This window comes from Oppia nitens, unplaced genomic scaffold (assembly GCF_028296485.1).
Source record: "Oppia nitens isolate AA-2021 unplaced genomic scaffold, nextdenovo-longstitch-racon4-pilon3 scaffold3_pilon_pilon_pilon, whole genome shotgun sequence".
In the NCBI taxonomy this organism is placed as follows: domain Eukaryota; kingdom Metazoa; phylum Arthropoda; class Arachnida; order Sarcoptiformes; family Oppiidae; genus Oppia; species Oppia nitens.
This window is the reverse complement of record NW_026533221.1, coordinates 2,905,988-2,931,789: the sequence shown is the minus strand read 5'-3', so window position 1 is coordinate 2,931,789 and position 25,802 is coordinate 2,905,988. Positions and strand designations below refer to the sequence as shown.

The 25,802-nt window shown below is 32.2% G+C and overlaps 8 protein-coding genes across 9 annotated transcripts; 2 read left to right on the top strand and 6 right to left on the bottom strand.

The window, feature by feature from the left end:
• Positions 1-15: 15 nt before the first annotated feature.
• LOC128958972 (26S proteasome regulatory subunit 6A-B) lies at positions 16-1,708 on the bottom strand. Its single transcript, XM_054304941.1, has 4 exons — positions 1,566-1,708; positions 1,100-1,411; positions 925-1,034; positions 16-851 (listed from the first exon to the last, which is right to left on the bottom strand). The coding sequence occupies exons 1-4, from the start codon at positions 1,605-1,607 to the stop codon at positions 32-34; spliced, it is 1,284 nt and encodes a 427-aa protein (XP_054160916.1). The 5' UTR covers positions 1,608-1,708; the 3' UTR covers positions 16-31.
• A 77-nt stretch (positions 1,709-1,785) lies between these two features.
• Positions 1,786-3,778, top strand: LOC128957794 (putative uncharacterized protein DDB_G0282499). Its single transcript, XM_054303608.1, has one exon. The coding sequence runs from the start codon at positions 2,036-2,038 to the stop codon at positions 3,776-3,778; it is 1,743 nt and encodes a 580-aa protein (XP_054159583.1). The 5' UTR covers positions 1,786-2,035.
• A 221-nt stretch (positions 3,779-3,999) lies between these two features.
• LOC128958576 (dual specificity mitogen-activated protein kinase kinase 1-like) lies at positions 4,000-6,427 on the bottom strand. Its single transcript, XM_054304454.1, has 7 exons — positions 5,814-6,427; positions 5,522-5,744; positions 5,307-5,453; positions 5,054-5,183; positions 4,850-4,974; positions 4,324-4,743; positions 4,000-4,262 (listed from the first exon to the last, which is right to left on the bottom strand). The coding sequence occupies exons 1-7, from the start codon at positions 5,903-5,905 to the stop codon at positions 4,140-4,142; spliced, it is 1,260 nt and encodes a 419-aa protein (XP_054160429.1). The 5' UTR covers positions 5,906-6,427; the 3' UTR covers positions 4,000-4,139.
• A 1,382-nt stretch (positions 6,428-7,809) lies between these two features.
• On the bottom strand, positions 7,810-9,919 carry LOC128958577 (COP9 signalosome complex subunit 3-like). The gene is made up of 9 exons (XM_054304455.1): positions 9,781-9,919; positions 9,649-9,719; positions 9,405-9,534; positions 9,200-9,309; positions 8,911-9,128; positions 8,495-8,842; positions 8,253-8,411; positions 8,067-8,180; positions 7,810-7,995 (listed from the first exon to the last, which is right to left on the bottom strand). The coding sequence occupies exons 2-9, from the start codon at positions 9,701-9,703 to the stop codon at positions 7,894-7,896; spliced, it is 1,236 nt and encodes a 411-aa protein (XP_054160430.1). The 5' UTR covers positions 9,704-9,719; positions 9,781-9,919; the 3' UTR covers positions 7,810-7,893.
• A 261-nt stretch (positions 9,920-10,180) lies between these two features.
• Positions 10,181-11,288, top strand: LOC128958579 (transmembrane protein 11 homolog, mitochondrial-like). The gene is made up of 3 exons (XM_054304457.1): positions 10,181-10,583; positions 10,664-10,767; positions 10,834-11,288. The coding sequence occupies exons 1-3, from the start codon at positions 10,555-10,557 to the stop codon at positions 11,259-11,261; spliced, it is 561 nt and encodes a 186-aa protein (XP_054160432.1). The 5' UTR covers positions 10,181-10,554; the 3' UTR covers positions 11,262-11,288.
• Positions 11,289-11,634: 346 nt separating this feature from the next.
• Positions 11,635-12,904, bottom strand: LOC128958578 (dehydrogenase/reductase SDR family protein 7-like). Its single transcript, XM_054304456.1, has 3 exons — positions 12,585-12,904; positions 12,180-12,512; positions 11,635-12,113 (listed from the first exon to the last, which is right to left on the bottom strand). The coding sequence occupies exons 1-3, from the start codon at positions 12,778-12,780 to the stop codon at positions 11,662-11,664; spliced, it is 981 nt and encodes a 326-aa protein (XP_054160431.1). The 5' UTR covers positions 12,781-12,904; the 3' UTR covers positions 11,635-11,661.
• A 4,405-nt stretch (positions 12,905-17,309) lies between these two features.
• Positions 17,310-19,161, bottom strand: LOC128958852 (BAG domain-containing protein Samui-like). Its single transcript, XM_054304802.1, has 2 exons — positions 18,701-19,161; positions 17,310-18,631 (listed from the first exon to the last, which is right to left on the bottom strand). The coding sequence occupies exons 1-2, from the start codon at positions 18,887-18,889 to the stop codon at positions 17,369-17,371; spliced, it is 1,452 nt and encodes a 483-aa protein (XP_054160777.1). The 5' UTR covers positions 18,890-19,161; the 3' UTR covers positions 17,310-17,368.
• Positions 19,162-20,619: 1,458 nt separating this feature from the next.
• Positions 20,620-25,643, bottom strand: LOC128957511 (regulator of nonsense transcripts 1-like). Of its 2 annotated transcripts, none has more exons than XM_054303279.1 (5): positions 25,132-25,643; positions 24,869-25,060; positions 23,765-24,792; positions 21,609-23,694; positions 20,620-21,222 (listed from the first exon to the last, which is right to left on the bottom strand). In XM_054303279.1, exons 1-5 carry the CDS (start codon positions 25,132-25,134, stop codon positions 21,085-21,087), a joined length of 3,447 nt encoding a protein of 1,148 aa, XP_054159254.1. In that variant the 5' UTR covers positions 25,135-25,643; the 3' UTR covers positions 20,620-21,084. The 2 variants fall into 2 exon arrangements, with proteins under 2 accessions (XP_054159254.1, XP_054159255.1); XM_054303280.1 differs by having other exon boundaries at positions 25,149-25,643.
• Between the last annotated feature and the right edge of the window lie 159 nt (positions 25,644-25,802).

The following is a 25,802-nucleotide window of genomic DNA, read 5'->3' as shown; positions in this document are numbered from 1 at the left end:
TGAATACTATTTAAAAAAGTAAATATTTTTATTAAGCGTAATAATTAAGATTCGCCTTTTTCTTCGCCTGGACTTCGAGTATGGCATCCATAAAGTCTTCGTGAGTTACTTGAGAGGCATTCCGGCGCAGAGCAATCATACCGGCCTCAACACATACCGCCTTACACTGAGCGCCGTTGAAGTCATCCGTACAACGGGCCAACTCATCGTAGTTGACCTCTTTGTCGACATTCATACGTCTTGAATGTATTTGCATTATACGAGCTCTGGCCTCTTCATTTGGATGCGGAAACTCAATCTTACGGTCTAATCGACCGGAACGCAAAAGTGCCGGATCAAGAATATCGACCCGATTGGTGGCAGCAATCACTTTGATATCTGTCGATGAACTAAAACCATCCAATTGGTTCAATAGTTCTAACATTGTTCGCTGAACTTCCCGATCGCCAGCCTTTTCGCTGTCAAAACGTTTGGTTCCGATGGCATCCAATTCGTCAATGAATATAATGGCCGGCGCTTTCTCTTTGGCCAAAGCAAATGCATCCCTAACCAGTTTAGCGCCGTCACCGATAAACATCTGAACCAATTGAGGTCCGGCCAATTTGAGAAACGTTGAGTTAGTCTGTGCCGCACAGGCCCGAGCCATCAATGTCTTGCCAGTACCGGGCGGTCCATACAGTAAAACACCTTTTGGTGGTTGAATTCCAAGATTTTCAAACTTTTCTTTGTGAGTCATTGGGAGAACAACGGCTTCAATCAGTTCTTGTATTTGTTTATCGAGACCTCCGATATCATTGTACTGTTCAGTCGGTCTTTCATCCACTTCCATAGCCTTTACTCGTGAGTCATATCTATAATAAAAATAAATGGTTACAAATAAAATCGTTAAAAACCACATCTACCGGTAATCCATTCATCACTTACTCAGCGGGTAATGTCTCCAAAATAAGATACGAGTCTTTATTAACTCCGACCAAATCTCCGGGTTTTAGTTTTTCGGCGTCAACTAAACCAATAACCGGTAGAAAATATGTCTGTTTTGTGGATCAAATTAATGTTGGAATTAAATGTTAAGATAACCAATAATAGCGTTCAATACCTGACGCGTTGATGTCTTAATAACCGCTGATTTGCCCTTTCTTTGAGCGTCCAAATCGACATTAGCGCCGTCCTCTTCACCGAACTCTTGGGGATCGATGTCCAACAATTCGATAACATTTGAGACCAAATACGGCAAAGTTTTATTCACTTTAATTTTTTCGGTATTTTCTTTGATCTTATCCTTTTGCGCCGCCAACTCGTGAGTGATACGCAAGACTTCGCTTCGCATAATCTTCACTTCACTATCAAGAAGTCGTGTTCGGCCAACTACTTCATCGGTTCCCATTCGTAGAACATCTTCGCTGATGGCCTGAAAACAAACCAACAAAAAAAATCAATTATTAGTTACAATGAAAAAGTGCTGATTCATTGATGTGGACACAAAACTCAATGAAAAAAAACATATTACATGTGATTAAACATCACCATTGATTGAATCAACAAAATTATTAGTATTATTATACCTCAATATTGTCGTCGATTTTGTCGACCACTGGTGTCGACATAGTTGTTGTCCGAAAAGTTTTTTTTAATACCGAAATCAGTGGTCAAATACAATGTATGACTTTAACAGTGAGTTTCTCTAATAAAACAATTGACAAATAACTGCAATAAATACTGTATTAGAAAATACTTTATCACATAAACAATGTCTACATTTTTTTCGTGGGTTTCAACCAATAAGAGTACAGTTGTATTGAATGTGTTGTGTATTTTGAAAGTTTTTTTTAACGATAACAACTGTAAAGTGATGTTTGTGTGACCACTGATGGCTATCCAAGAGAGTCGATGACCGGACTATTTGTGGTAATGATGACAACCACTATTTGTTGTTGTTATTGTTGATAATACCACGGCTTTGTTGGTGATCCCGATGGCAAACATATTGTCGATGAACTGAATAACTGACCGATAACTGCCCCCCGAAAAAAAAATGTTTGAAGACATCGAAGAATTGTTAGAATCAAAAGACTTGAATCAATTCAATAGATTTGTCCGTTCGTTGGATAATATCAACGACTATATCATCGACGGCGACAAAAACTCATTGAATTTGTTGCACTTATTTGTCGGATATGAAGACAACGAGTTTGTCATCGACTGTATTGAGTGTTTGTTGTCTTTGCCAGACATCGATATTAACAGTTTGGCCAAAATTGACTCCACTTTGATGTCAAGCGCACACTTAGCCGTCCAATGGGGTCATCACAAGACATTGCAAACTCTTATCAATTATGACATCGATCTCTTTATATGTGATTTATATGGAGAGACTGCAAGAGACTATGCCATCAACAGTAATGATAAGATATCTTTTAATATCATTGAAAATGGTCTCCAAAAGTATTTTGCAAATGAATCCTATTATGCATTAAATGATATCTTTAGTCCTAAAAAATGCGAACAAAACAGTAATACTGATACAAACAACAACACCAACGATAATAAATCAGTAATAATTAGTGCAATAAGTGGTGCAAACGCTAATTCAGATGAACCTCTTATTCAAAATCATGAAAAATATTTGGATAAAACTGTTGTCAATTCTGATAATTATAAAGTAAATAATAGTCAAAAGTCAATTGATTCTCAAAATTCTAGTAATAATAGTGACAATACTCTGGTGTCAAATATATCCTATGAGAAGACAAACTCAATAAAAAGTTGTTCATCAATAAGAAGCGACAAAACAGAGATTTATGTTTATAATGATAAGGACTATAATGTGGTACTTATTGAAGAGAGACTCGACGGCAGATGTGTTGATGGAAATTCTTCAACTGAGACACTCAACAATTTCGATGATGTTATATCCAGAGGCAGTGCTTCATCGACTATTGGTGACCATACCATTGATAATGTAATAAAACTTATGAATAATACTCAAATTGTCGATGAATTACGAACTATGGGTGACTCTCCCGGACCGGTAGTCAAGTCGACTAAAAAGTTTTATATAAAAAGACTGTTGAAAATGAGAAAAGGAAAAGTTTGTTCGCCATCTAAGACAGTGTTAGCACTTCCTAACCATTGTTACGAATTGAATAGATTGGTCGACGAAACGTTTCCCAATGATGAAGCAGAAAGACTTGAACAACAATTGATTAAACATTTCAAGAGTGACCAAACAAAACAAATATACTTTAATTATTTGCTAATGGATCCGGAGATTACCGAAAATATTCCGCTGGAAGTCAAGTTAAGATGTGGTAGCAATAGTGTCGGATATTTTGATAAGAATTTGTTCATAAAATTTATTAATTCGATATTCTATGTCGGAAAAGGACAGGGAAATCGAGTTTATGAACACTTTTATGAATCAATCAAATCTAATGGTAATAATAATAACAACAACAGGAGGAATAAGTTATCGCCAAAGAATGATAAAATTTTGGACATTTGGCGCAATGGCAAAGGTGTAGTGTCTTTGCATTGTTTTCACGACATCACATCCGACGAGGCGTTTGCTCGCGAATCGATGATTATCGATGCCATCGGTTTAAGAAATCTGACGAATCAGATCAGTGGCCAGAAACGACATTCAATGACCAAGAAGTGGAACGATAGGAAACGCAAGATATTTGGTTCATATTTACTGTTCAAAGCCTATCATATTTATTTAGTGACGGGTGAGAGACAAATACGACAACCACCACAACAATTATCTGACAAATAATTATTTTTGATGTTTTTTTTAGTTTTTAATTTAGTTTAATTTTTTATAATTTTTATTTTAAATACATTTTAATTTTCCATAATTGGTTTTTTATTGTAGTCATAATAATTTTTTTATTATTTAAAACTCATTTAAATAAATGAAGTCATAATTAAAATACAGTTTTGGAAAAATTTTAAGAATAAGTTGATTTGAATTTGATTTGTGAAATCAAGTGCCAAAAGAGAGCAGACTTTTGGTGCATTTCATTTGAAATTTTTTGATTTAATATTTACAATAAATATAATTAAAACAAAAAAAATAATTAAATAACGAAAAAAATATATAATAATAATAATAACTGACAATTATGTTTGTTTAGTCAAGCAGTGCTGTTAGGACTGGTAGTTTTGGTGGGCGTCGACGGATCCAATTGCATGACCTGACAGATCCAACGCGAAAAGTCAGTCTTTTCGGTTTCCGATCGCTTTATGAACGGGTGATTCTAATAATTAATTTACAAAAATTAATTCAATTAACACTTTGGTTAGTACAGTAAATCATACAATTAGACTGTTAAGGTCAGCCCTTTCAGCCGGATTTTTGGTAAGACACCGATCGACATAGTCCTTGAAGTCTGCTGTGAATACAGATTTGGGAACAGTTGGTGGCGGCTCATTGACAATGTAGTCTAATAATTCAAATATCGATAGCCGCGGACCATCACCCGTGGCTCCGGAATTGTGTAGAATTGGGCTAAAATTGTTTGGTCTGAACTTTCCTATTGGACTCAAAGAGTGATAGCTTTGAGGCGGTGGACATATTTCGTTAGTTTCGGGCACATATTTGCTGCCGAATATTTGGGACAACTCTTTGGAATCGGGTGGCGGAACTGGATATCTTCCAATTGACATCTCTACCAATGAAAGACCTAAACTCCAGATGTCTGATTGAACTGTATAGTGATTTCCCTGAAGTCGTTCGGGCTTTCAGTTGAAAAAAAACACAAAAATATATTAAAAATTATTATCAATTGATGATAAATATAGGAAAATACAATATTTTAAACACATATATTTATATTAGACTAACCGACATATAAGATCGGGTGCCAACAAACGAATTGGCCATCGAGTCGATGAGCTGACCACTGACCCCGAAGTCACATATCTTAATCTCTCCGCGAGAGTTGACTAATATGTTCGAAGGCTTTACATCTTATGTGTCAATAATTATAGTATAATTTTTTTTTAAAAAAATTTATATAATTTTAGTTCACTAATAATTAATCCAAACCTCTATGCATTATCTGATGCTTTTCGCGCAAATAGTTAAGGCCTTTGATGACAGCTATGGTAACCTTTCCTAAGATCTGTTCTGGAATTCGGTTCGCTTTCTTCAGCAACAAATCTAGAGATCCGCCGTCCTATTCAATAGATTCAGAGAGAGAGAGAGAGAGAGAGAGAGAGAGAGAGAGAGAGAGAGAGAGAGAGAGAGAGTTGTGTCAGCTCTAGTGTTAATTATTTTTTTTTAAACACAACTTAATTACCATATATTCCATACAGATATTGATCTCTCCTTCACTATAGAAGGCTCCATAAAAGCCGACGATATGCGGGGAATTGCATTCGTGAAGAACTTTTAATTCACGTATTATTTGACTTCTTATGGCTGGCTTTACCTCCAAATGGATCAACTGATGATAAGAGCAACAATCTATTAAATTCTATGATTATGGGTAAATAAGATTTGATTTAAACAAACTTTTCGGGCCATAATGAGACCACTGGGTCGGTGAATAACTTTGGTGACGACACCTCCATTACCGGCGCCTAATTCGCCTAAATTGTCAAAGTCTTCGGCGTTAAGTTCGCCGACCTTTTGTTTCTGCGACAGGAAGTGTTCCAATCGTCTTCTTTGTTGTTCATCCAAATCCAGTCCTTCTAATGTCTTCTGCAGCGCTTCGAGACTCGTGTCCAATGGTTTACTGTTGATTGTCATAAAAACAACAAATCAATTAAAATCCTATCGATTTAAATGACAAATAAATTATTACTCGAGAGTTGAATCAATCAGACTGTGATCATTGGTTTGTAATGAAGAGTGCGGTAGCTTTAAGTTCAGCTTATTCTTCGGTTTGGATGACATTTTGATGTTGTTGTCGTCGATATATCCGATGTTATAGTACACCAATTATATGGATATTATTTCTCTTGGGATGAAATAGAAAACAATTGTCTTGAAGAATAAAACAGTTGTCCACAACAACACCCCAATAGTGTTATGATGTCTTATAACGGCGCGTGAGTTGATTGCAGTCTTGATGTACAAACGGATCCAATTTAGTTAGTGATCTGATTGTCGTCACCACATGTCTTGTAGGTTCTGTTTGGTCAACAACTGGTGATCTCTTTTAATTGATATCCATTTGATTCAAATGATTGGTTGGTTTTTATTTTCTACAAGAAGTACAGAGAGAGAGATGTGTTGTTAAGCGCCGCACAGGGAGTCTGCAGTGCACTCAAAACACATACAAATAAATGGTATGACAGAGGAGTGTATGGTTTGTAGACTCAGTAAGCGATGAATACAACTGAGCGCTAATACTATACTTTCTCTCTTCTCTCTGCTATTCACTCACTACTAGTGTTGAGCCCTTTGACTAATACTACAGTCGACACTCATTTGATCCACACTTTTAGTTATACAATCAACGATGCATTCAATAATTATTTTATGATTAATAATTGTATAAATAATATGACAATCAATTGTATTCAATGTTTTTTCTTTAAATTATTGAAATATCATTTGAGATGTTTTGATAATAAGTTTTTTTTCAAAACAATTCAAAATATCACTTGAAAAATATATTGTTATTTATTACGGGTTTAGACTATACTTTATATTCAAATGCATTTGTATGGCTTAATAGGTGTACATTATAATAGGTATTATATAAGTGACTGATTTTATTACATAATATTATTTAACTCTATATATCATATATTATATATATATAAATATGTAATAATAATAATAATAATAAGTGACTCCGTTTGTCACATCTATTAAAACTATATAAGTATTATAAATAGCGAGCCATGGCTTCAATGCTAATAATATTTTAATAATAATTTTTGTGACACAAAATTATAGTTATAATAGCAGTTAGAATATCCTGTATTTAATGATTGCTAGTTTTTCACAAATCAAATATCATGTATATATGGTATACAAACATTCAAAAAACAAAATTTAAAGTTTAAAGACTAGTTTTTTTCGACAGACATATTAGACATCTCAATAAATTCACACAAAAAAAATTGTAGACACACTTTGGGTACAACTATTTATTTAAATAATAATTATGAATTTATTATACCGTCAGTCCATTTGAATTATTGCCCACACATTATATAAGCAATCCATTGAAATATACTGTGTTTAAAAAATACAGAATACACTACAATAGTATATACAGAAATAAATCGCTTTAATTTGTAATATATATATAAATTGAAAACAACAACACAATCACTAACAAAACTATTAATAAAAGTTAAACAAAAAAACTTTCATCACATTTAGAAAACAAATCACAGATTTTGTTCAATTATTATTATTGTCACCGTTTTATGTATGTTTCACACTGTGTTTTAGACTAATTAAAAGTCAATTATATAAATATGAAATTAAGGGGGTATTGTATTTAGTTTTCAACTAACAACTAATTTTAATTTATATTATTTTTAATCACATTCAGTATTATTTTCTATGTCTTTTAATACTTTTAAATTCAAAACAAAAATCTAAAAACAAAAAATTTATTAATAAGTTTTGATTCTCCAGTTTTTTGAACTGAAATTTAAAATCTACATTCATTTCGCATATCATTATTCATGCGTTCATTACATTAGATCCTACAGTATATTGTTATCTTGTTTTAACACCTATTTATACAGTATAATATAAATATATATATGATATATAAAAATATAATAAATATAACTCATTATGAAAATATTTGAAACAAAAGAAAAAATTGTACCAAAAATTAGATTTATTGACATATTTAGACATTTAAATAGTTATTACATATACGGTAATAGCAATAAAATGTTTTAATCGTTTAATCACTCGACTTCTACTCTCATCTTTTGGATGTACTTCGGATTCAATGCAATCTCATAGTCCATATGCTTGAGTTTTTCATCTAATTGTATGCATTTCCTCATCTAATCAATCAATTAGTATATAAAACAAATTTGTCAAAAAATCTCTATCAATGGTAATCTAAATGACATACATCTTCCTCGATGTGTCGATACATTACAGATGAGTTGTATTTTTGTGGATTGTCTAAGAAGACAACCATACCATCCCTTTGGTTGATTGATGCGAATATCTCTCCGTCTTCTATCTGGGATTTGTAAACAAAGTTTAAACAATAAAAACAAAGTCATTGTTATGTCATTATCTTCAGATCAAATACCATATCGAGTATGTGCTTCTCCGCGTGTTTAGCACTCGACAACTGAACCTTATTTGCCATATCATTGAGCGATAGAGTCATAAATGTTTTGGTCAATCGCTGGATGTTCTTCTTATGCAATGAAGAAACACATTGTTTAACTAAACCAATGTTTGTGTCCTTTTAAGCAAAATGTTACCAAATGGTAATATTTGATAAAATTGTAAAATCATTTTTTATTGGTATTGGTTTTCAAGACATACTCTGTTAAAGACATCGGTGTATTTGTTGATAACTGCGGTCAACTCTTCGGCATTGTTCGAGCCGTAAGCAGAGGCCAAATCAGTGTACGGTTGACTCAATGGTTTGATGAAACGGTTGACCACTTGTGACGTATATTTGGGTAGTGGCGGCACTTTTCCGTCGTGTATGAGTGCAACCAATACATACTTCTTGTATGATTCGAGCATTATATGGCTGACTGCCATCGATGGCGTCGTGAGGGCCACCTGAAAGAAGTAGAGCGCACGCTCGTAGTTCTTGAGGGCCGAGTATATCATTCCGCCGTAATAGTAGTAAAGCAGAAAATACTTGACATCGTAGTGACCATTCTGTATGACATTAAGATATAAACAATAATGTCTTACCAATTAGTCGCTTCATTTGATCGATAATATACCTCTTTACTGATATCTGTGATATCTATGTCCAAGAATTGAAGCGCCGGTTTAAGACATTTAGATAGAAGACAAAGCTGACAGATATCGGCGTGAATTGATGTCAATTGTGATGAATGCAACTGAACTTTGGTTATGGCATTACTTAAGAGCTCAATGCCTCGTATGGCCTGTCGCTGGTCGACAAGTCTCTGTGTCAACAGATGACACAATGAGGCGACTAAAATGAAAAGAAAGAAAAATTGGTGTTTAGTAAGACATCAATTTGTTATCCATCTGCTGATAACTAACAGGTCTCCGGCGCCGCTCGTATCTGTTCTCCATTACAACCGACAATAAACTCACAGATCTGATGAAACAGTGCCTCTGTTTCAACATTTGGTAGATTAAGTTTTACGCAACTGATCCCATCAATTATTACAATAAAAAATATATACATAAGATATTAAATCATAATTTTGTTTCTTTTTAATCTATCACTTAGTATAGGACTCACAGTATGGCTAAAATGCCGAGACTGTGCTCCTGGAGATCCAGTGTCTGCATTACATCGTCGAGATGAGTGCTATTCTTGGTTAAGATGTCACTGTTTTTTGAGATATAATCCGACAATTGGTCAAAGCTTCCTATAGTTCGTCATTTTTTTGTGGACACAAAAATATCAATACATTTTTCAAGAAGAAAAAAAATTAAATAAGAAATATCTAAATTAATTGAAAGACAAAAACATCGGTACAAACCTTGCGATGAAAAGTTGCGGACCATTCCGACAAACTGTTCCAATGGTGAGACCATTGTTGCGGTGTCGGCTCTTCGTGTGAAGTGATGTTAATAGATATTTAATGTAATCAAATCCAATGATAATTATTTACCACTTCTTTAGGCGACACCACTAGTAATATACACAAAGCAATCGATGAGTGGACAACTAAAACAACTTCTGTGGCGACACGTGTTGTCAGACATACATATCATTCAATAGTAAAGTAAATGTTTGAATGACTCTCTGTATGAGCACTGGTGGCGCGCGTGCGGTCTCTCTCTCACTCTAAACAAACACGCGGTCTATGACTGACTTGACATTACATAACCAGTGTTTTGATTGACAACACAATAAACATAACATTACTTGCATTAAGTATTTTTGTTGTGATTAGTGTCGCCACTATTGTGCCGATAATTTATTGAACACACTGTATGTAATGTGTACTGCAATGCTGTCACTATCAATACAGCGACGGCGTGAATATCAGTCACGTATTCAAGTAGTAGTAGTCGTATGTTATTATGTTTGCAGTGTCTGAGAGTCAGTCGAGACAGTCAGCAGTCGAGCCATTCAGTGATTGTCTGTTTAGGATCTTCTCTGTGTGTCAGCTGATCCACTGACTGACTATCATTTGATAGGACACTCATCTTTCATTTGTCGCTATTGTCACATCTTTTCGTACAAATATTTTTTTTAGACAAAACAAAAGCAAACAAAACAGTTAATGATAATCAAAGTCAAGTCTTCAACATTTGTTTAGTTGATCTCACATTTCGGGGTTTCAAAGTCTCATCAAAAGACTCGGTAAGAATCGTAAAGATTGCGGTAAAACAAAGTCAATCACACATTCCCGAAGACTTGCTAATAGAGCGTCGATAAGATGTCTGTTGCAGATCCAAATGATGACAAGTATGTGTCAATCAAATGAGATGATAGGCTTAAAACTCTTGTATTCCGTCTAAATAATTGTCTGTTTTTGTCTTCTTCAGCGTATTCCTCGAAAACAACGGATCTGATAATGGATTGGCTTTGATTCGCGAGATCTTCGATGGCACTGACGATCTCATGGACACTGAGTTGGAGAGAGCCTTAGGTTTGTGCAAAAATGGTATTCAAAGATGACAATTGATATGATAATTATTTTGTTGATGAAATACAGAGAATCGGATGCAAACGATTGTGATTGAAGGCCGTCGTTTAGGCGAAGAAACGGCTCGTTGGATATCGATTGGCAATTGTTTATACAATACATCCATATTGACGGGTATCGGTTCCATCATAACGGGTATCTTATGGCCAGATAAGCGCACCACTCAGTGTTGTCTGACTGGAATCAGTCTATTTACTAATGGCATACACGTGCTCTCGTGGCAAATGGACGAGTGCTATCACTATCGGGTTGAGAACGACCCAAACAGTATACCTGTCCCGTTGGCCGACTTTGACCAACCAGTTGTGCTCACCAGAAGGCCCTACAATCAGATCAAAAGGGATAATATTTTTCAGACGGCAATCTCATTGATAGCGTTAGCCTTCACTGCATTCAAAATATATAAATCGTTTAATTTGACTAAAATTGTTGTATAAAAAATATATAAATATATATATATATTAAGATATAAAAATAAGTTTTAATTTTTGGATTATGATCTGTAATATTACTATATATTTTCCTAATAGCCTATCATTTGATTTTAGAAATGATAACAAACAAAAAAATAAGAGAAATAATGATTTTTTAAAAAGAAATTACACTAAGAGATCAATTAATTGATAAAAAAGTAAACAACGAATTAATGTTATATTTTTAATAAAAATTCTTATATATAATGGTTTTTCGATGCCATCAACACATTATTGTAACCGATATTTACGATAAAAATGGACTTTCATTTGAGTTTTTATCAACTGATATCTGAATGACTAGTAGTAGTACTAACGATATTTAGTGATTGGAACCAATTGAAGACTTGATTCAAAATGTAATTCATTTTATAAATAAGTGTCTTTCCTTTTTAGCTCTTTTGGACATTAATTTAAAGTAGATATCAGGAAATAGACATCTGATCCAAATAGCAATCTTTGGCATTATAGGCGACATTATTAGCTGATTGTCGTCACTAATTAAAGAGTTGACAATAGACTTGGCTATGTCTTGAGGTTCAGCACCGGATGCTGTCGTGGCATCCATTTGGCCATACGATTCACCTGAACCAGTGACGGCATTTAATGACAGATTGGTTTTAATATAGCCGGGACTGACCACTAAAACTGATATGTTTGTGTCAACAAGTTCTGCTCGAAGACTGTCGCAAAAGGCTTGCAGTGCGTGTTTAGAGGCCGTGTAGGCCGATCTATAAGGTAATGCCAACTGTCCCTGAACGCTGCTAATGACCACTATTTTTCCATTATTTTGCTCAATCATCGACGGAAGGAATGCTGTATATTGAGACACAATTTATAAGATAAAAGTCACTATAATTGATGATTGATTGATTGAATCACCTTTAATAAGTGCTATTTGTCCGAAATAGTTGACAAGCATTACTTTATTGTCGACATCGATACTAGTATTGACAATACTTCCTCTGTAACTAATGCCACCATTATTAACGATGACATCGACTTTTTGACCACATTTCGACAGCACATCGTTGGCGTATAATTCAATGTCATGGAGTTTCGATAGATCTAATGGCATGACAATCGGTTCCAAGTGTTCATCACTAGAGTTGCTATCGTTAGCCATTAGCCACATCTTCACTTTGTTAAGTTCATCGACTCGTCTCGAAGTGAGAACCAGTTGAGCGCCGCAGACATAAAATTCTTGTGCCATAGCTATCAACAGAAACAAAATTATTATATTATTTGTCAATTGATATTATAAGACCAAAACAAATAGATGGTAACCTTTTCCGAGTCCCGATGAAGCGCCGGTAATGACCACCACTTTATTCTTTAACGGTTTCGCTGCCATCAGTCGTTTCTTCGTACGATTCTTGTATAACTTGATCATCAAATATGGTATAACTATGGCTGCGATGATTGTCTTCAATTTGTTGTTTGACAGCAAATCGTATAAAATATGTGTATAATTCATGGCCATTGAGAAAGAAGTATCGATGCGGATGACAGTCAAAGATTGCTTAGCAATTCATTAGGTTTTTTAAGTGATAAGCGTTTGGATGACAACAACAGTCATATGTTTTGTTGGCATTCAATGCATTCATGCATTCATTCAATGCATTTGACAATCAATTGCTTGTATAGTAAATAAAATGTTTTTTAAAGGTCTATGAATTTGAAAAGTTTGAAAATAGTACAAAAAAAATTATTAATTAAGAGATTTAATTAATTATTATTTTTTAAAATATAAAATATAGCGAAATATTTTTGTCTTATAAAATTTATTACTTATATTTGACATTATTTTTTAAAAATGAGTTATCAATTATCAGTATTTCCATCATTTTTTATAACATTAGTTCATTAAAAAATTTGATTTATTGAAATATTTTACAGAATTTGCAATAAAGTGTGTTTAAAAAGTCATTAAAAATTGTTATATTAATTTATAAAACATAATTTTAAATGTACCGGAATAAGTGTTTTTTTGTATGTATATAAAGGATACAAAATAATTTATTAAAAAAATAATTATGAAAATATAAAATTTAAATTAAGTAAAAATTATGGGTTCCTTAAGTGTAATACTTATATTTAACTTTATATCTTAAAAAATAATAATAATAATAATTACTTGAAAAATTCATACAAACAAATTTATATTTTAATTAGTGAAAACAATTTACAGTACAAAATAAAATAATTAATAAAAGAAATAATAATATATTTTTAAACAAAAAAAAATTCTTATGAAAATATTTATTTTAATTGTGAAACAAATTGTATAGATTTATGTTTGTTTAAAATGTTTAAGTGTGTACTTTTAATGGATACTTATTGACTTTTCAATGAAAAGTTAAATAAAAAAATGTTTTTTCCATAAAAAAAAACATATATTCAACATAAATAGTTTTCACACAAATCATTGCAAAAATAACTTTCAGTGAACCAAAATTATAGTAATAATTGAAATAATAAAAAAAACAGATAATTTTCAAGTCAACAAAAAATAACTTTTTTAAAAATATTTGACGATAATTTTGTTTGTGAAATGTTTCCCAAACTAAAAACTAATTACTTATTTTCTAAGACATAAGTTACTGCCAATCAAAATAAATTTAGGGCCAAAAAAAAGTTTTAAAAAAGTATGAAAATTATGTGAATATTAAAATTTTTTTTATGATTTTATTATTAAATTTATGAATAGTCAGCTAATTTACTGGAATATCAATACTATAGCGTAAATTTAAGTAAGCATTTTAGTTCAATACAAATAGTATTGAATATTGTGCTATAAAATAAATTATATAAATATATATATATATATATATATATATATATTTGAAATATTAAAGTATAATATTTTTTTTGTATTCGTTGAGTAAACAATTCTATAATAATTTATTTTTTTATTATTATAAAAATAACTATAACGTCCAGCCCTTTGATGCTGAAAAACAATTTAATTATTAATTATAATATATATATAWACATAACAACAATAAAAACTTGTATTTTTTTGTTGTTGCTATCAATTGTTGTCTCAATTCAAGGCCTTTACATCATGTGATGTAATGTAACTAACAATCAGTAAATATATAGTGAAAGCTATGAATTCCTTTAATTTAGAAATTCTATGCTTTGATTTTGTTTTGACTTTTAAATTATAATAAAAAAAACATGTTTTTTGCGATAAATTATTAATGAATATATAGAGAGAAAGTATTATAATAATAATACTATTCACAAAAATAATAATAATATAAATGTGTGGGTTTTCCCCTCCTATATATGGCATCAAACAAAATTTATTTTATATATATGTATATAAACTTACAGTACATTAGTTCAATAAGTTTGTAGTGATTATCAAACAAGTTTATAATAATATTCTATGATTTTTTTATATTGAATTTTATTTTAATAATATTGTTATTTTTATAAAGATATTGTATTTTATAGAGAAAAATAAAGATGAAAAATGCGTAAATATTTCATTCAAAAAAATATTTATATAGTTGTTAGTAAAACTCATTGACGAAATCTTTTTTATTTACTATTATTATTCAATTTATTTTTTTTCACAAATATTTATATAATTTAATTAAGGAAATTGTAGTTTTTTCATTGAAAATAATCATATAATTGCTAAAACATATCGTTTCCTATTAGAAATGAAATCATCGATGATAATGAAATTTTATAACTTTTTGTTGTCAATTATGTTTACCAAACAATAGTAATCAGTGAGTCATAGATTTTTTAAGCGAAGTTTTTTTTACACAAAATTATTTAACAAAGTTTACGGTTACTGTATATTATATCATAGCTTAAAAATTTTCTTTTTAATAAAATAAAGACTAAACATAAACTTGAGATAATATGATATAACATATCATTTTTAAAAATTTGATATTACTGATACCCCAATGACATCAATAATAATAATAAATGTTTTTTATCCATTATAAAAATTAAAACTAGTAATGACTATATGGTATCTATAATTTATATAGCAATTTGGAAATTTATACAATATTTTATATAGATATAAAACTAAAATTTATAAATAGATAAAATTAAATATATATATATAATTTTATTTGTCAAAAACAATCTTCAATGTATTTTTTTAAAATAAAATAATAAATAAGTTTATTAGCCATAAATAGGATGACAGCTATTGTCACTCCCAACTTAATTGTAATTAATTGATCAAAATTATAATAAGTATATTCATTGAATAATTGCATATTATAATCATCATATAATTATAATAATATGTTTGATTCCCCCCAATAACCCTCAAAATTAAACTTTAAAGTTAAAAATGTAATAAACTTTTTATTACTATTATTATCATCATCATATTTTTAAAAATATAATAATTTATGATAGAGAAAACATGTTTACTTATATATATATATATATATACTGTATGATAATAAATTATTATTTTTAAGACAGTGTATAGTTCAACGACAGTAACAAAAATTTACCATGGTCATAGACCAACAACAAAAATTTGTTTCTAGCAATAAACTAATTATTTTTATTGTTTAGTTTAATTTTAGTGTTATTGCATTTATTAAAACAATAACTCTTTTTGTTTTATTTAATACATGATATGGCCATAAAAAAATGGTACATATTTTAAGGGTTATAATGTTAATAAAACACTTGAATTTTATTCAGCAAACAAACAAAGGAATGGTTATAAATAAAGAGATTCATTGGGTTTATAACTCTTTAACTTAACTTAAAAAGATATGCTTAATGAAGAAGTCTTTGGGTGTTATTACCCACAGAATAGACAGTACTATTGGATGATAGCAAACAAAATGTTGTTTTATTTTAATATTAATTATATTTAATACATTTTTTTGTTGTTGAGAAAAAAATGACTGAACGAGAACATTGTCCTGTAGTGTGGATGTAATACATGTATATAATAATGGTTAAGAAGAAGTTGGCCTTCAATAGCGAAAAATGTTTCATATATTATGTCCTTTTATAGCCAAAAGGCGAAGAGGAGGTACTCTTTCGTCACGAAAATGTTGTGTTGTATTCAAATAAAAAAACTGATTTCTCTATTATTTATTTTATTCAGAAAACATTTATTTGCTGTCAAAAAAAATTAAAAAATAAATAAATAGTTATTACACAATAAATAGCATACATAGGTAGTTATTTAACAGGTATACTATATTATAATATAAATATTATAATACCAATTAAAACACATTAAACGTGATTCAGATGATCGCATATTTATTTTAAATTTAAATACTTTTAACCATTTTATCAACAATAATAACATTTTATTTATAGCAGTTTTTGTTTTAAAATATTAATAATTAACACATATATTTAAAACTATTCAAATTTTTCTTTTAATGGCAACAATTGTTATATTAATAATAATAATAAATGTCTATTAAAAAATAAATATATTTTTAAAATATATTAACAAATTTTTAAACTTATTTTTTCTTTACATAGCTATTTATAGATTTAATTAATTAGATATAAGCATAATTAATTAGTTAAGATATCATTGGTTATTATTACTACTGTATTAATTAATTCAAACCACAATATCAGTGCTATTAAATAATTATATCATTTATATTTTTATACAATATTATTTAGGAGTAAAATTAATTCAAGTAAAAAATTAAAAGTAAAAATATAGAGTTTAATTGGGTTGAAATCTATGGAAATATTGCAAGTTTTTTATGTGTTATATAAATATATAATTTTTATATAATTGGGTCAAATGTGCGAAAATATTTATTTATTTTTTATTGAACTTATTATTTGTCAACGATTTCATGTTTGTTAATAAAAATAATAATTAAATAATCATTAACGTAAATGCAAAAAAATAAACAAATGCTAAAAATTATTATATTACAGAATTTTATATATAACTTATGAATTAATTAATCACTTAATTAAAAAAACAAATATAAATAATTTGTTTGCTAATAATAATAATAATTATAAAAATTAAATAATTATATAAAACAAAAAAATTTTTAGTTTTTTAGACAAATTTCAACACTTCAGACAGCAGTCTCTTTTGGCTGACTATTAATCTGAGGACTAATAATACTTTGAATATTATCCTGACTTTGACTGCAGCTCTTGTTGTTGTTATCACCACTTTGTTGGCTCTGTTTCTCATTGATTTCAGACAAACATTCAGTCATATCCATCTCTTTTTGCTTTGCTATCATCTGTTCAGTTGGTTTTTGCTCACTAATGGCCTCACCATTTGGTCCCGTTGTCGACGACACTTCCATCGGTTCAATATCATTGCTAATTAGATTTGTCTGATTGTTATTATTGTCGACCTTCTGTTCCAACAAAGTAATACATTTATGAACAGCGAGTACGGCTTCCTTGCGGGCCTTTCGGACGGCTTCATTGCCATCTGTTTCAATAGTGTCCAATTTAATCATACAACGGGTCAGCATTTCGTCCAAAAATCGGTACTTCTTTTCATTGGACGGTCCATTTAGTCCAATCACCTCTATCTCCAAATTCTTGACATCACTTAATATTGAATTAATTTGTTCCATAGAATCTAATTTTTCGACACTTTTCGCCGGCGATTCAGATTTTGGTGGTATGTTTTCAGTGGTTTGTTGTGAAACTGGAATTCGGGTTACAAATGGTCCCGATTTTGCTTTGTTGGCTGTATTAGTGGTCTGGGTTTTCGTGTTATTACTGTCGGGAACTGCAGTTTTCTTGGGTGAGTTCGGCTCGACTTTAATGGGAATTTGATGAACACGTGCCGGTTGACCATCGGCTAGCTTTTGGGTACCAGAACTTCCAGATTTCGCAGAATTTCCAGATTTAGCCGAATTCACTGAATGGCCAGAAGACACACTATTGGCCGGACTCGGAGATCGTTTTTCGCCACGCAATGTCTGACCAGCGCTGCTAACGCTGGCTGCGCTCGAATGGCTGGACGAACGACTCAATGGCTGATGGTTTGCATTGTTTTCCGATGTATATCCCGAACTGGTTGATCCGGTTCGCGGTTCCACTCGGATGGGTATGTGATGGACTCGAGGTTGCGATGATGACGGCGATTCAGTATCCATCGATTCAAACACACTGCCAGAACTGGCAGCGCTGGCACCACTTCCACCACTGGCACCAGTATGAGAGGTATCACTACTTTTATGACTGGCGTTTGACGACATATCGCTGTTTCTGTCAGTCGACGCTCTTGTCTTTGGTCTTTCGTCGGTTGGTTTCTCGTGAAATACTTTTATGGGAATTCCGGTCATATCGTCAGCTTCAGGTGTGGCCGATCTCTGCGGACAATAATAACAGTTGAAATCACAGCTGTTATCATAAGAAATGTTATCATCATTTCGACCTACCGTTGATTGATTGACGCCGCCGTTCATATGTGGTGGCCATCGGTGACCAAACTTCGGCGAATGGTTGTCGGCAAACAACGGTTTTTGTGAGCCGAAGTCGTCGAATCGTTTGCGGAATTCGGCCAAACGTGACTCGGGATCCAATTGAGTCAATCGATTCCAGCGATCGAAACGGTCGTTAAAACTCATCGTTTTTGTTGTTGTCTTTATATTTGTCACAATAAATAATAATCACTTCTTGTGGTTAATTGTTGTCTTCACTGATCTTCACTTTTCTTGTATTTATTAAACAAAACAAAATACACTTCTCTTTGATAATCACTTTGTAATCAAAATAGTAATACAATTGTAATGCGTTTTTCGTGAGTCAGCTATCCTTCAAATTCAATGCCATTTAATAAATGATAACTTTATGGCAAACATATCAACACTTTATATATGTTTTACTAAAAACATAGAGTCATAGGAGTGGTCTAATCGTTGAGTTATGCCTTTATTGCATCAATCATTTAGAACGCAATGACTAATTGGCAGCCAATCGGCAGCCAAACAATTGACTGCTGTCAGCAAAATAGGCGTAACCATTGGGTTCTGTGGGTTAGTCCACAACATTCTCCATAATTCTAGTAATAAAGTGTGTGAAGAAAATTCCACACAATTCTAGTTATTTCATGCATTCATTTATAATACTGTTTTCCCATACATTTCTATACAAATATATTTTATTATTATTATTATTACAAGTATTACATTATATATTCAAATGCATTGCAATGTATATAATATAGGGTAGGACTTGATTTTCAGGGATGGGAGAGGAAAGAGAGAGAGAGAGAGAGTTTGTTAGCCCAGACATTATTATTAATATTATTGTTATTACAATAAATTTATAATAATTATATACCCGATATATATATATATATATATGTATATACAGGTATATCTGACAATAAATAAAATATAATTGATATTTTGTTTATAAATCTATAAGCAAACTATTGATATCATTTTAAAACTAGAAATATTAAATTTTTTATATCATTAAAATGTATGACTGAAGTCACCCAACAATAAATGAGAAACTATTTCAATGATTATCCATTTCATTGACGAGCATTGACTGCAGTGCACACACACTACCAGAATATTCTGTTAATACTGTAAAACATATGATTGAAATTCATTTCAATGAATTTCATGTATAAGAATATTCTGTGAAAATTTCCGATCAAAATATTTGCTTTGTTTGCAAACTTTTCTGCTGTATTTCAGTTGAAAAATAATTAGTTTTAAAATAAAAAGAATTAAAATTTGTTTTCAAGCATTTTTATTATTTAATAAATTAGCAATTATGAGATGAAAGTACATCACAATATTACAGAGAATAATAATAATAATTAAACAATAAAAATAAGTTTTTTTTGTTTGGGGGAAAAGAAGGATTGTTGTAACTGTTATAAGCAAATAATTAATTCAAAAAAAAATTATAATATATAAACTGTGTGTTTTATAATTTGTTTGTTTTGCGACAAAAAAACAATTGAATACTAAATTATAAATATATAAGCATTTAGTAAAACATAATAGTGTTACATAAAAAAAATTAATATAATATAATCAGACATAAAGCTAGAATAGTAATTATAAAGTTCCCTAATTTTCTGGAATAACATTATTAATCAATTAAAAGCATTAATTATAGATTTCTAGATATTTATAATATATATATAAATTGTATATAATTAAACAAATAAAAAACACTACAATTAGAGAAATATTTTTTCAACGAATCATAATTTAAACAAAACGATAATAATTATTAAAAATTTTCACTTTTAAATTAATAATATTTTTGTTTTCATTTTACTTTTCAATTTTGATAATATCAACCACAGAGAACTCACTCAACAATTCATTCATTTGTTATATGATTTTAATTACATTAGAAGATATTATAAATGTATATATATTTGTCATCAAAATTAAAAATTTGTTGTAAAATCTTTGCTTTTCTTTTCCTTATATAATTCACATGCAATTAAAATCAAATGATTTCAACATAAAACACATTTTTTGCAATTTGCTAATAGCGTTGTCAATTGCCTATTGATTTTGCAGCGATTTTTGTTTTAAATTGTAATTTTTTTTCAGAGACAGAGACTGACAAAGTGGTTGATTTGGTTTTGTTTGTTTGATTGAATTGATCGGTGAAGTTATTTAGTCTTTTTTTTACGTCGACCGTCGAAATCCCATAATTTAGTTTATGAAACGCGTTATCTTTTCAATTCGTGGGTTCACTTTATTTTGTGTACTCATTGTATTTATTACACCCATTAAAGTGCCATCAGTTTTGTTTTGTTTTTAAATTCATACGATTTCGGGGGTCAGTAGGGCTGTGAATACTGTGCGCCCATTTGTGAGGCCATAAAATATGTGTTCCGGTCGTTAGTAGTTTGATAACTGGAGTCCTGGGATAACAAGCCTTCAGCCTGTGATCTCAAGTCTTCCAATGAATACGGATCCTAAACAAACATAATTAAAATTAAAACAATTATTACAGTAATAGTAAAAATTTAATTAAAAAATATTAATAATAAAATTATAAATAAAGTAGAAATGCAAAGAAAATAAAACTAAAATAAACTTTTTTATTGTTAAAACATGTAAATAAGTTATACTACTGTAATATTATATATATACTGTATATATAACAATAAATATTTATATTCAATCAAAAAAATGTTAATACTGTATATTAAAATAGTTGTTAAGTAATAATTAATTAAATATAGTATTATAAAAGTGCGTAAAACAGATTAATTATAAAATTAAAAAATAAACTTTTCTAAAGTGAAAAATAAATAAATAATTATTTTCATTATTAATATAAATAATTTTTTAGCTAAACCTGTGAGAGCTCAGTCTGCGAGAGGCAGGCCTGGGATAGGCCGGTCTGCGATAGACTGGAATAAGGCGGTTGACTCATTTGACTCATAGACAACTGTCCCTGTGTCAGTGGTCCCTGAGATAACGATGATCCGCCCAAACTTGTGTCCTGACTGGCCGGTTGACTGTTCGGGTAGTAATCACTATCATTCTTGCTATTAAAACGACGATTCGTGCTCTTGTTTCGGCCAACAGCCGAACCTTTGCCGCCGAAACCCTTGCCAGTAGTAACTGGTGGCTGACGTGTTCCAGTCATCTGTTGATTATAAAATCTCGGTGGAATGTGTGGCATATTCATAAACATTCCTATTGGCACCGGTAGGGCACTGGTCAACGATGGATTGGCGTGAGCTCGATCTTGACTGATATATGACAACTGGTCGTGCGGTCTATAGTATGGATTATGCGAGTTGTTTGCTCCCGAATTCAAATGCATGGCATTGTTATAGTGTTGGCCATTACCAGATCGGTCATAAACACTGCCGGGAATCATGGCTTCTCTCGCGTCAAACATAGCTGTTGACATAAAATGCGATCCAGGATTCAATGAATTAACCATTTTTCGTGGTTTACTAAATTGAATCAAACTTTCCTTCAGATTATTGAGCGGTCCTTCGACGAGCACTTTGTTTTCCTTATAAAACGTCAACAAATGGTTCCAAAGAGGTTGCTTTGAAAGCACTTTAGGATTACCGACAATTATAATACCATAGCGAGCTCTGGTCAGAGCAACATTAAGACGTCGCGGATCGTTGAGAAAACCGATGCCCTGGTGTTCATTGGATCGGACGCAAGACATTATGATAATGTCTTTTTCTCGGCCCTGAAAGGCGTCAACTGACGCAACTTCGATCTCCTGGTATAGTTTTGCATGAAATGAGCCGTTATATTGCATGTATTGGACAAGATATGCGCGCTGTCCTTCATAAGGAGTAATAACGCCTATCTGTTCCGGTTTGACACCAGCTTTTAGAAATCGAGTCGTTATCTTTTCGACAAACGATGCTTCGGTACGATTTAAATACGATGTTCCCGAGCCGGCAATCTCTTCCTGTCCCTGACAGCAGTAGAAAAGCATTGGTTTGTCGGGTTGAGGCCATGGAAAGTCAATTCCTGTCATCTTTCTATCGTCAGCGTAGACACCATTCTGTAGTGAGCCCTCGTAAAAGAAATTTGATGGGAATTTGCTAAGCGATGGATGCATACGATATTGAACTTCGAGACGAAGCGGACGTATTCCAAGAACTACTAGTCGTTCGAACAATGACTGCGACAGACCAGCTCGTGCCGCCTTTTTGCACATGACTACTGGTCCCAACTGACAGTGATCGCCGACTAATACCAATTGTTTTGCGCCCAACACAACGGGAACCATACATTCGGGTTCTGTGGCCTGCATTGACTCGTCGATCAAAATCGAGTGAAACTTAAAGCGAGTCAATCGCGGATCTCCGGCTCCGACACACGTACAGCATATGACATCTGCCGCTTCCAACAGTTCCCTTTCACACGCCTTCTTCAATAATCGATATCTTTTTTCGTCGGCAGACGACAATTCTCCCGTTTCATCCTTAAGCATCTGAAGTTTATGCAATTCTGTATGACCTTCCATATTGCGAATCTGATTGTGAAGAGCCAGAAAAGAAACGGGAGAATTGATGGCTTCACGGCTTTTAGCGCACAGACGAACCACTTTGAGACCAGTTTTGTGTATCTTTTCGGTCAATTGATCGACAGCTATGTTACTCGGCGCGCACACCAGAACCGGTGTATTTCCAGTTTTGACCAAATGATAGACAATTGTTGCCGATGTCACCGTTTTGCCAGTTCCGGGCGGGCCTTGAATTAGCGATAGTGGCCGCTGGACTGAATGTTTTACAGCGTAGACTTGCGATCGATTGAGTTCTGGCAGATTGGGAGCTGAAAATTGTTTAGGTAGTGAACAGCGCATCACTACGTCTTCAATTTCATGGCCAAGTAGTTTATGATAGATATAACCCGAAACAGATAACTCGTCCATTGCAAACTTGCGTAACGCGCCCTGCATTCTGATGATTGGATAAACAATATAAAAAAATATAAGAATATGTATTACTAAAAAAAACTAAAATTACAAACCTATCAAATGAAGTTGATTTCCATACAAAGTCGACAACAAAATTGGTGATACAATCTGTAGGAACTCCGACATTGCTTTTCAATTCAATACCGACTTCTTCGCTAAAATTGTCGGGTATTTTAGTGACGTGTCCGACACCTGACCACGGCTTCACTGATTCGCCTAAATATCTTAACCTGAGTTCATCGCCGTGCATGAGACGCATATCAGTGTCCGATTTTGCAATAGTAAAAAATGCGATAATTTTCTTATTGAGACCGATATCCCAACGAACTTCAATGTTATCCTGTGTTTGCGATTCTTTCAGCTTCTTATCGTAATCGGCCTCTAATTTAACTAACGGTCCAAAGATATTCTGATATTGATATCCGTCTTCATATCTCAGTAGCACCTGTTGTGGCTCTTCATCGACTCCAGGCTTTTCCAAATCTTGAAATGTCGCCTCAATGTTGCCCTCTTTCCAAAGCTCTTCCAATTTGTTGATTTGCTGAGCTGTTATTTGTCGGGCTCGGAGCTGATCCTGTTCCGTGGGAACCTTCACAAGCCACGACAGAAACGTACGATCACTGATAAGTGGTTTCCATTGGTCTGGATCCCAGTTCATGTCTTTGAGACTACTTTGAGCGGCACAGGGTTGACGACACAGCAATACGACCACTGAATCGGCTTTTGCCGGTATAAAACCCAAAACAAATACATTACGACAGCCACAACTATAGCACTCGAGCAATGTCTCGCCAAGCGGTCCGTCCTTATGAAGTGTCACCTCTTTATGTTTGGCTCTCACCAAATGGTTGACCGCATGACTTCCAGATGTATTGCCTCTTCCATTGCAAAACCATTTCTTGCAGACATTGCATTGAATAACACAACTCGGATCGTGAATACCACAGTACTTGCAGGCGTGCTCTGGAAGTGCTTTACTAAAGTACTGGTCTTCGTCATCCTCTTCAAAGTTCAGATCACCAAATGAATTGGTTATTTGTGTTACGTTTGACGACAAACCATTGGTTAATGGTGTGTCTCTCTGTGTTTGTATAAATAGCAAGTTATTTAATAGCAAAAAAAATGGGTCAACGAATCGGTAATGGAAAAAAACGCACCGTTCGTTGGGATAAATTGCTGTCCAACTGACTGGCCTGCGATTGAGACGGTAATGTAAAATCATTGAAATCATACTCTGATCCCTGTGTGTCGGCACCCAACAGATCGTTGGCTTCTTCAGGATCCAAAAAAGTCAATGTTTGCGACTTTCCGCCTGAACTCAGACCATACGTATCGGTCATAACTGGTAACTGCAAAGAGAAAGAGTTGTGTCGGTAATCAATGAAAATAAAAACAAAACAAAAAATCTATCGATTATTACCATCGATGGACACAAACCTATGCACGACGACAACGACTATGCTTTCGTCAGTTAATACGATTAATATCCAAATAAAACAAAATTATTTAATAATTATATTTAATTAATTAAATAAATTAATTAACTAAATGACTGAATCCAGTGATTGGATGATTGATTGGTGGGAAACGTCTCGTCACTGAATAAAATAAAATCCAAATGTAATGACATAACAGTTTGTCTTTCGAGTCATATGACTATATGACTGACGATTTCATTGTAAATACAGTTATATATATTGCAATCATTTAATGCATTCAATGGATCAATCATTACATGTGATCATCGAATTTGGCCAACAATTGTGCGGTCAATACAAGACACTCGTGACGACCACTAAATAGTATTGTTGGCCACTATTGTTGTTATATTCATTCATATCATATGTCTATACAGTATTCAAAAGCGCATACAAATTGATGTCATATTTATTATATAGACTGTAAACTGTAGTTTGCATTTAAGTCTTACTATTAAAATGTGTTTTTACATTACATTTATAATACGATTACAGCAATACTTATTATTGGTGTTAATAAATGCCATACTTTACTATTAGTACTATTAATACTACACTAATATTATTGTATTTTTTTTCAGTCAACCCATAGTATTATAAGTCTAACGCCATC

What these genes read in the sequence shown, in the direction of transcription:
- LOC128958972 (XM_054304941.1), bottom strand. Translation starts at nt 1,607, where the DNA reads ATGTCGACACCAGTGGTCGACAAAATCGACGACAATATTGAG. An exon ending in AAATCGACGACAATATTGAG is followed by an intron (nt 1,412 to 1,565) that starts GTATAATAATAC and finishes GTTTGTTTTCAG; the next exon opens with GCCATCAGCGAAGATGTTCT. An exon ending in TTGGAGACATTACCCGCTGA is followed by an intron (nt 852 to 924) that starts GTAAGTGATGAA and finishes TTTTTATTATAG; the next exon opens with ATATGACTCACGAGTAAAGG.
- LOC128957794 (XM_054303608.1), top strand. Translation starts at nt 2,036, where the DNA reads ATGTTTGAAGACATCGAAGAATTGTTAGAATCAAAAGACTTGAATCAA.
- LOC128958576 (XM_054304454.1), bottom strand. Translation starts at nt 5,905, where the DNA reads ATGTCATCCAAACCGAAGAATAAGCTGAACTTAAAGCTACCGCACTCT. An exon ending in CTGATTGATTCAACTCTCGA is followed by an intron (nt 5,745 to 5,813) that starts GTAATAATTTAT and finishes GACAATCAACAG; the next exon opens with TAAACCATTGGACACGAGTC. An exon ending in GCACCCGATCTTATATGTCG is followed by an intron (nt 4,744 to 4,849) that starts GTTAGTCTAATA and finishes TTCAACTGAAAG; the next exon opens with CCCGAACGACTTCAGGGAAA.
- LOC128958577 (XM_054304455.1), bottom strand. Translation starts at nt 9,703, where the DNA reads ATGGTCTCACCATTGGAACAGTTTGTCGGAATGGTCCGCAACTTTTCA. An exon ending in ACGAGCGGCGCCGGAGACCT is followed by an intron (nt 9,129 to 9,199) that starts GTTAGTTATCAG and finishes TTTTCATTTTAG; the next exon opens with TCGCCTCATTGTGTCATCTG. An exon ending in AGAAGCACATACTCGATATG is followed by an intron (nt 8,181 to 8,252) that starts GTATTTGATCTG and finishes TACAAATCCCAG; the next exon opens with ATAGAAGACGGAGAGATATT.
- LOC128958579 (XM_054304457.1), top strand. Translation starts at nt 10,555, where the DNA reads ATGTCTGTTGCAGATCCAAATGATGACAA. An exon ending in GCAGATCCAAATGATGACAA is followed by an intron (nt 10,584 to 10,663) that starts GTATGTGTCAAT and finishes TGTCTTCTTCAG; the next exon opens with CGTATTCCTCGAAAACAACG. An exon ending in TGAGTTGGAGAGAGCCTTAG is followed by an intron (nt 10,768 to 10,833) that starts GTTTGTGCAAAA and finishes GATGAAATACAG; the next exon opens with AGAATCGGATGCAAACGATT.
- LOC128958578 (XM_054304456.1), bottom strand. Translation starts at nt 12,780, where the DNA reads ATGGCCATGAATTATACACATATTTTATACGATTTGCTGTCAAACAAC. An exon ending in TTCATCGGGACTCGGAAAAG is followed by an intron (nt 12,513 to 12,584) that starts GTTACCATCTAT and finishes TTCTGTTGATAG; the next exon opens with CTATGGCACAAGAATTTTAT. An exon ending in ACAAATAGCACTTATTAAAG is followed by an intron (nt 12,114 to 12,179) that starts GTGATTCAATCA and finishes CTCAATATACAG; the next exon opens with CATTCCTTCCGTCGATGATT.
- LOC128958852 (XM_054304802.1), bottom strand. Translation starts at nt 18,889, where the DNA reads ATGAGTTTTAACGACCGTTTCGATCGCTGGAATCGATTGACTCAATTG. An exon ending in GCGGCGTCAATCAATCAACG is followed by an intron (nt 18,632 to 18,700) that starts GTAGGTCGAAAT and finishes TATTGTCCGCAG; the next exon opens with AGATCGGCCACACCTGAAGC.
- LOC128957511 (XM_054303279.1), bottom strand. An exon ending in GCAATTTATCCCAACGAACG is followed by an intron (nt 24,793 to 24,868) that starts GTGCGTTTTTTT and finishes ATACAAACACAG; the next exon opens with AGAGACACACCATTAACCAA. An exon ending in CGCAGACTGAGCTCTCACAG is followed by an intron (nt 21,223 to 21,608) that starts GTTTAGCTAAAA and finishes ATGTTTGTTTAG; the next exon opens with GATCCGTATTCATTGGAAGA.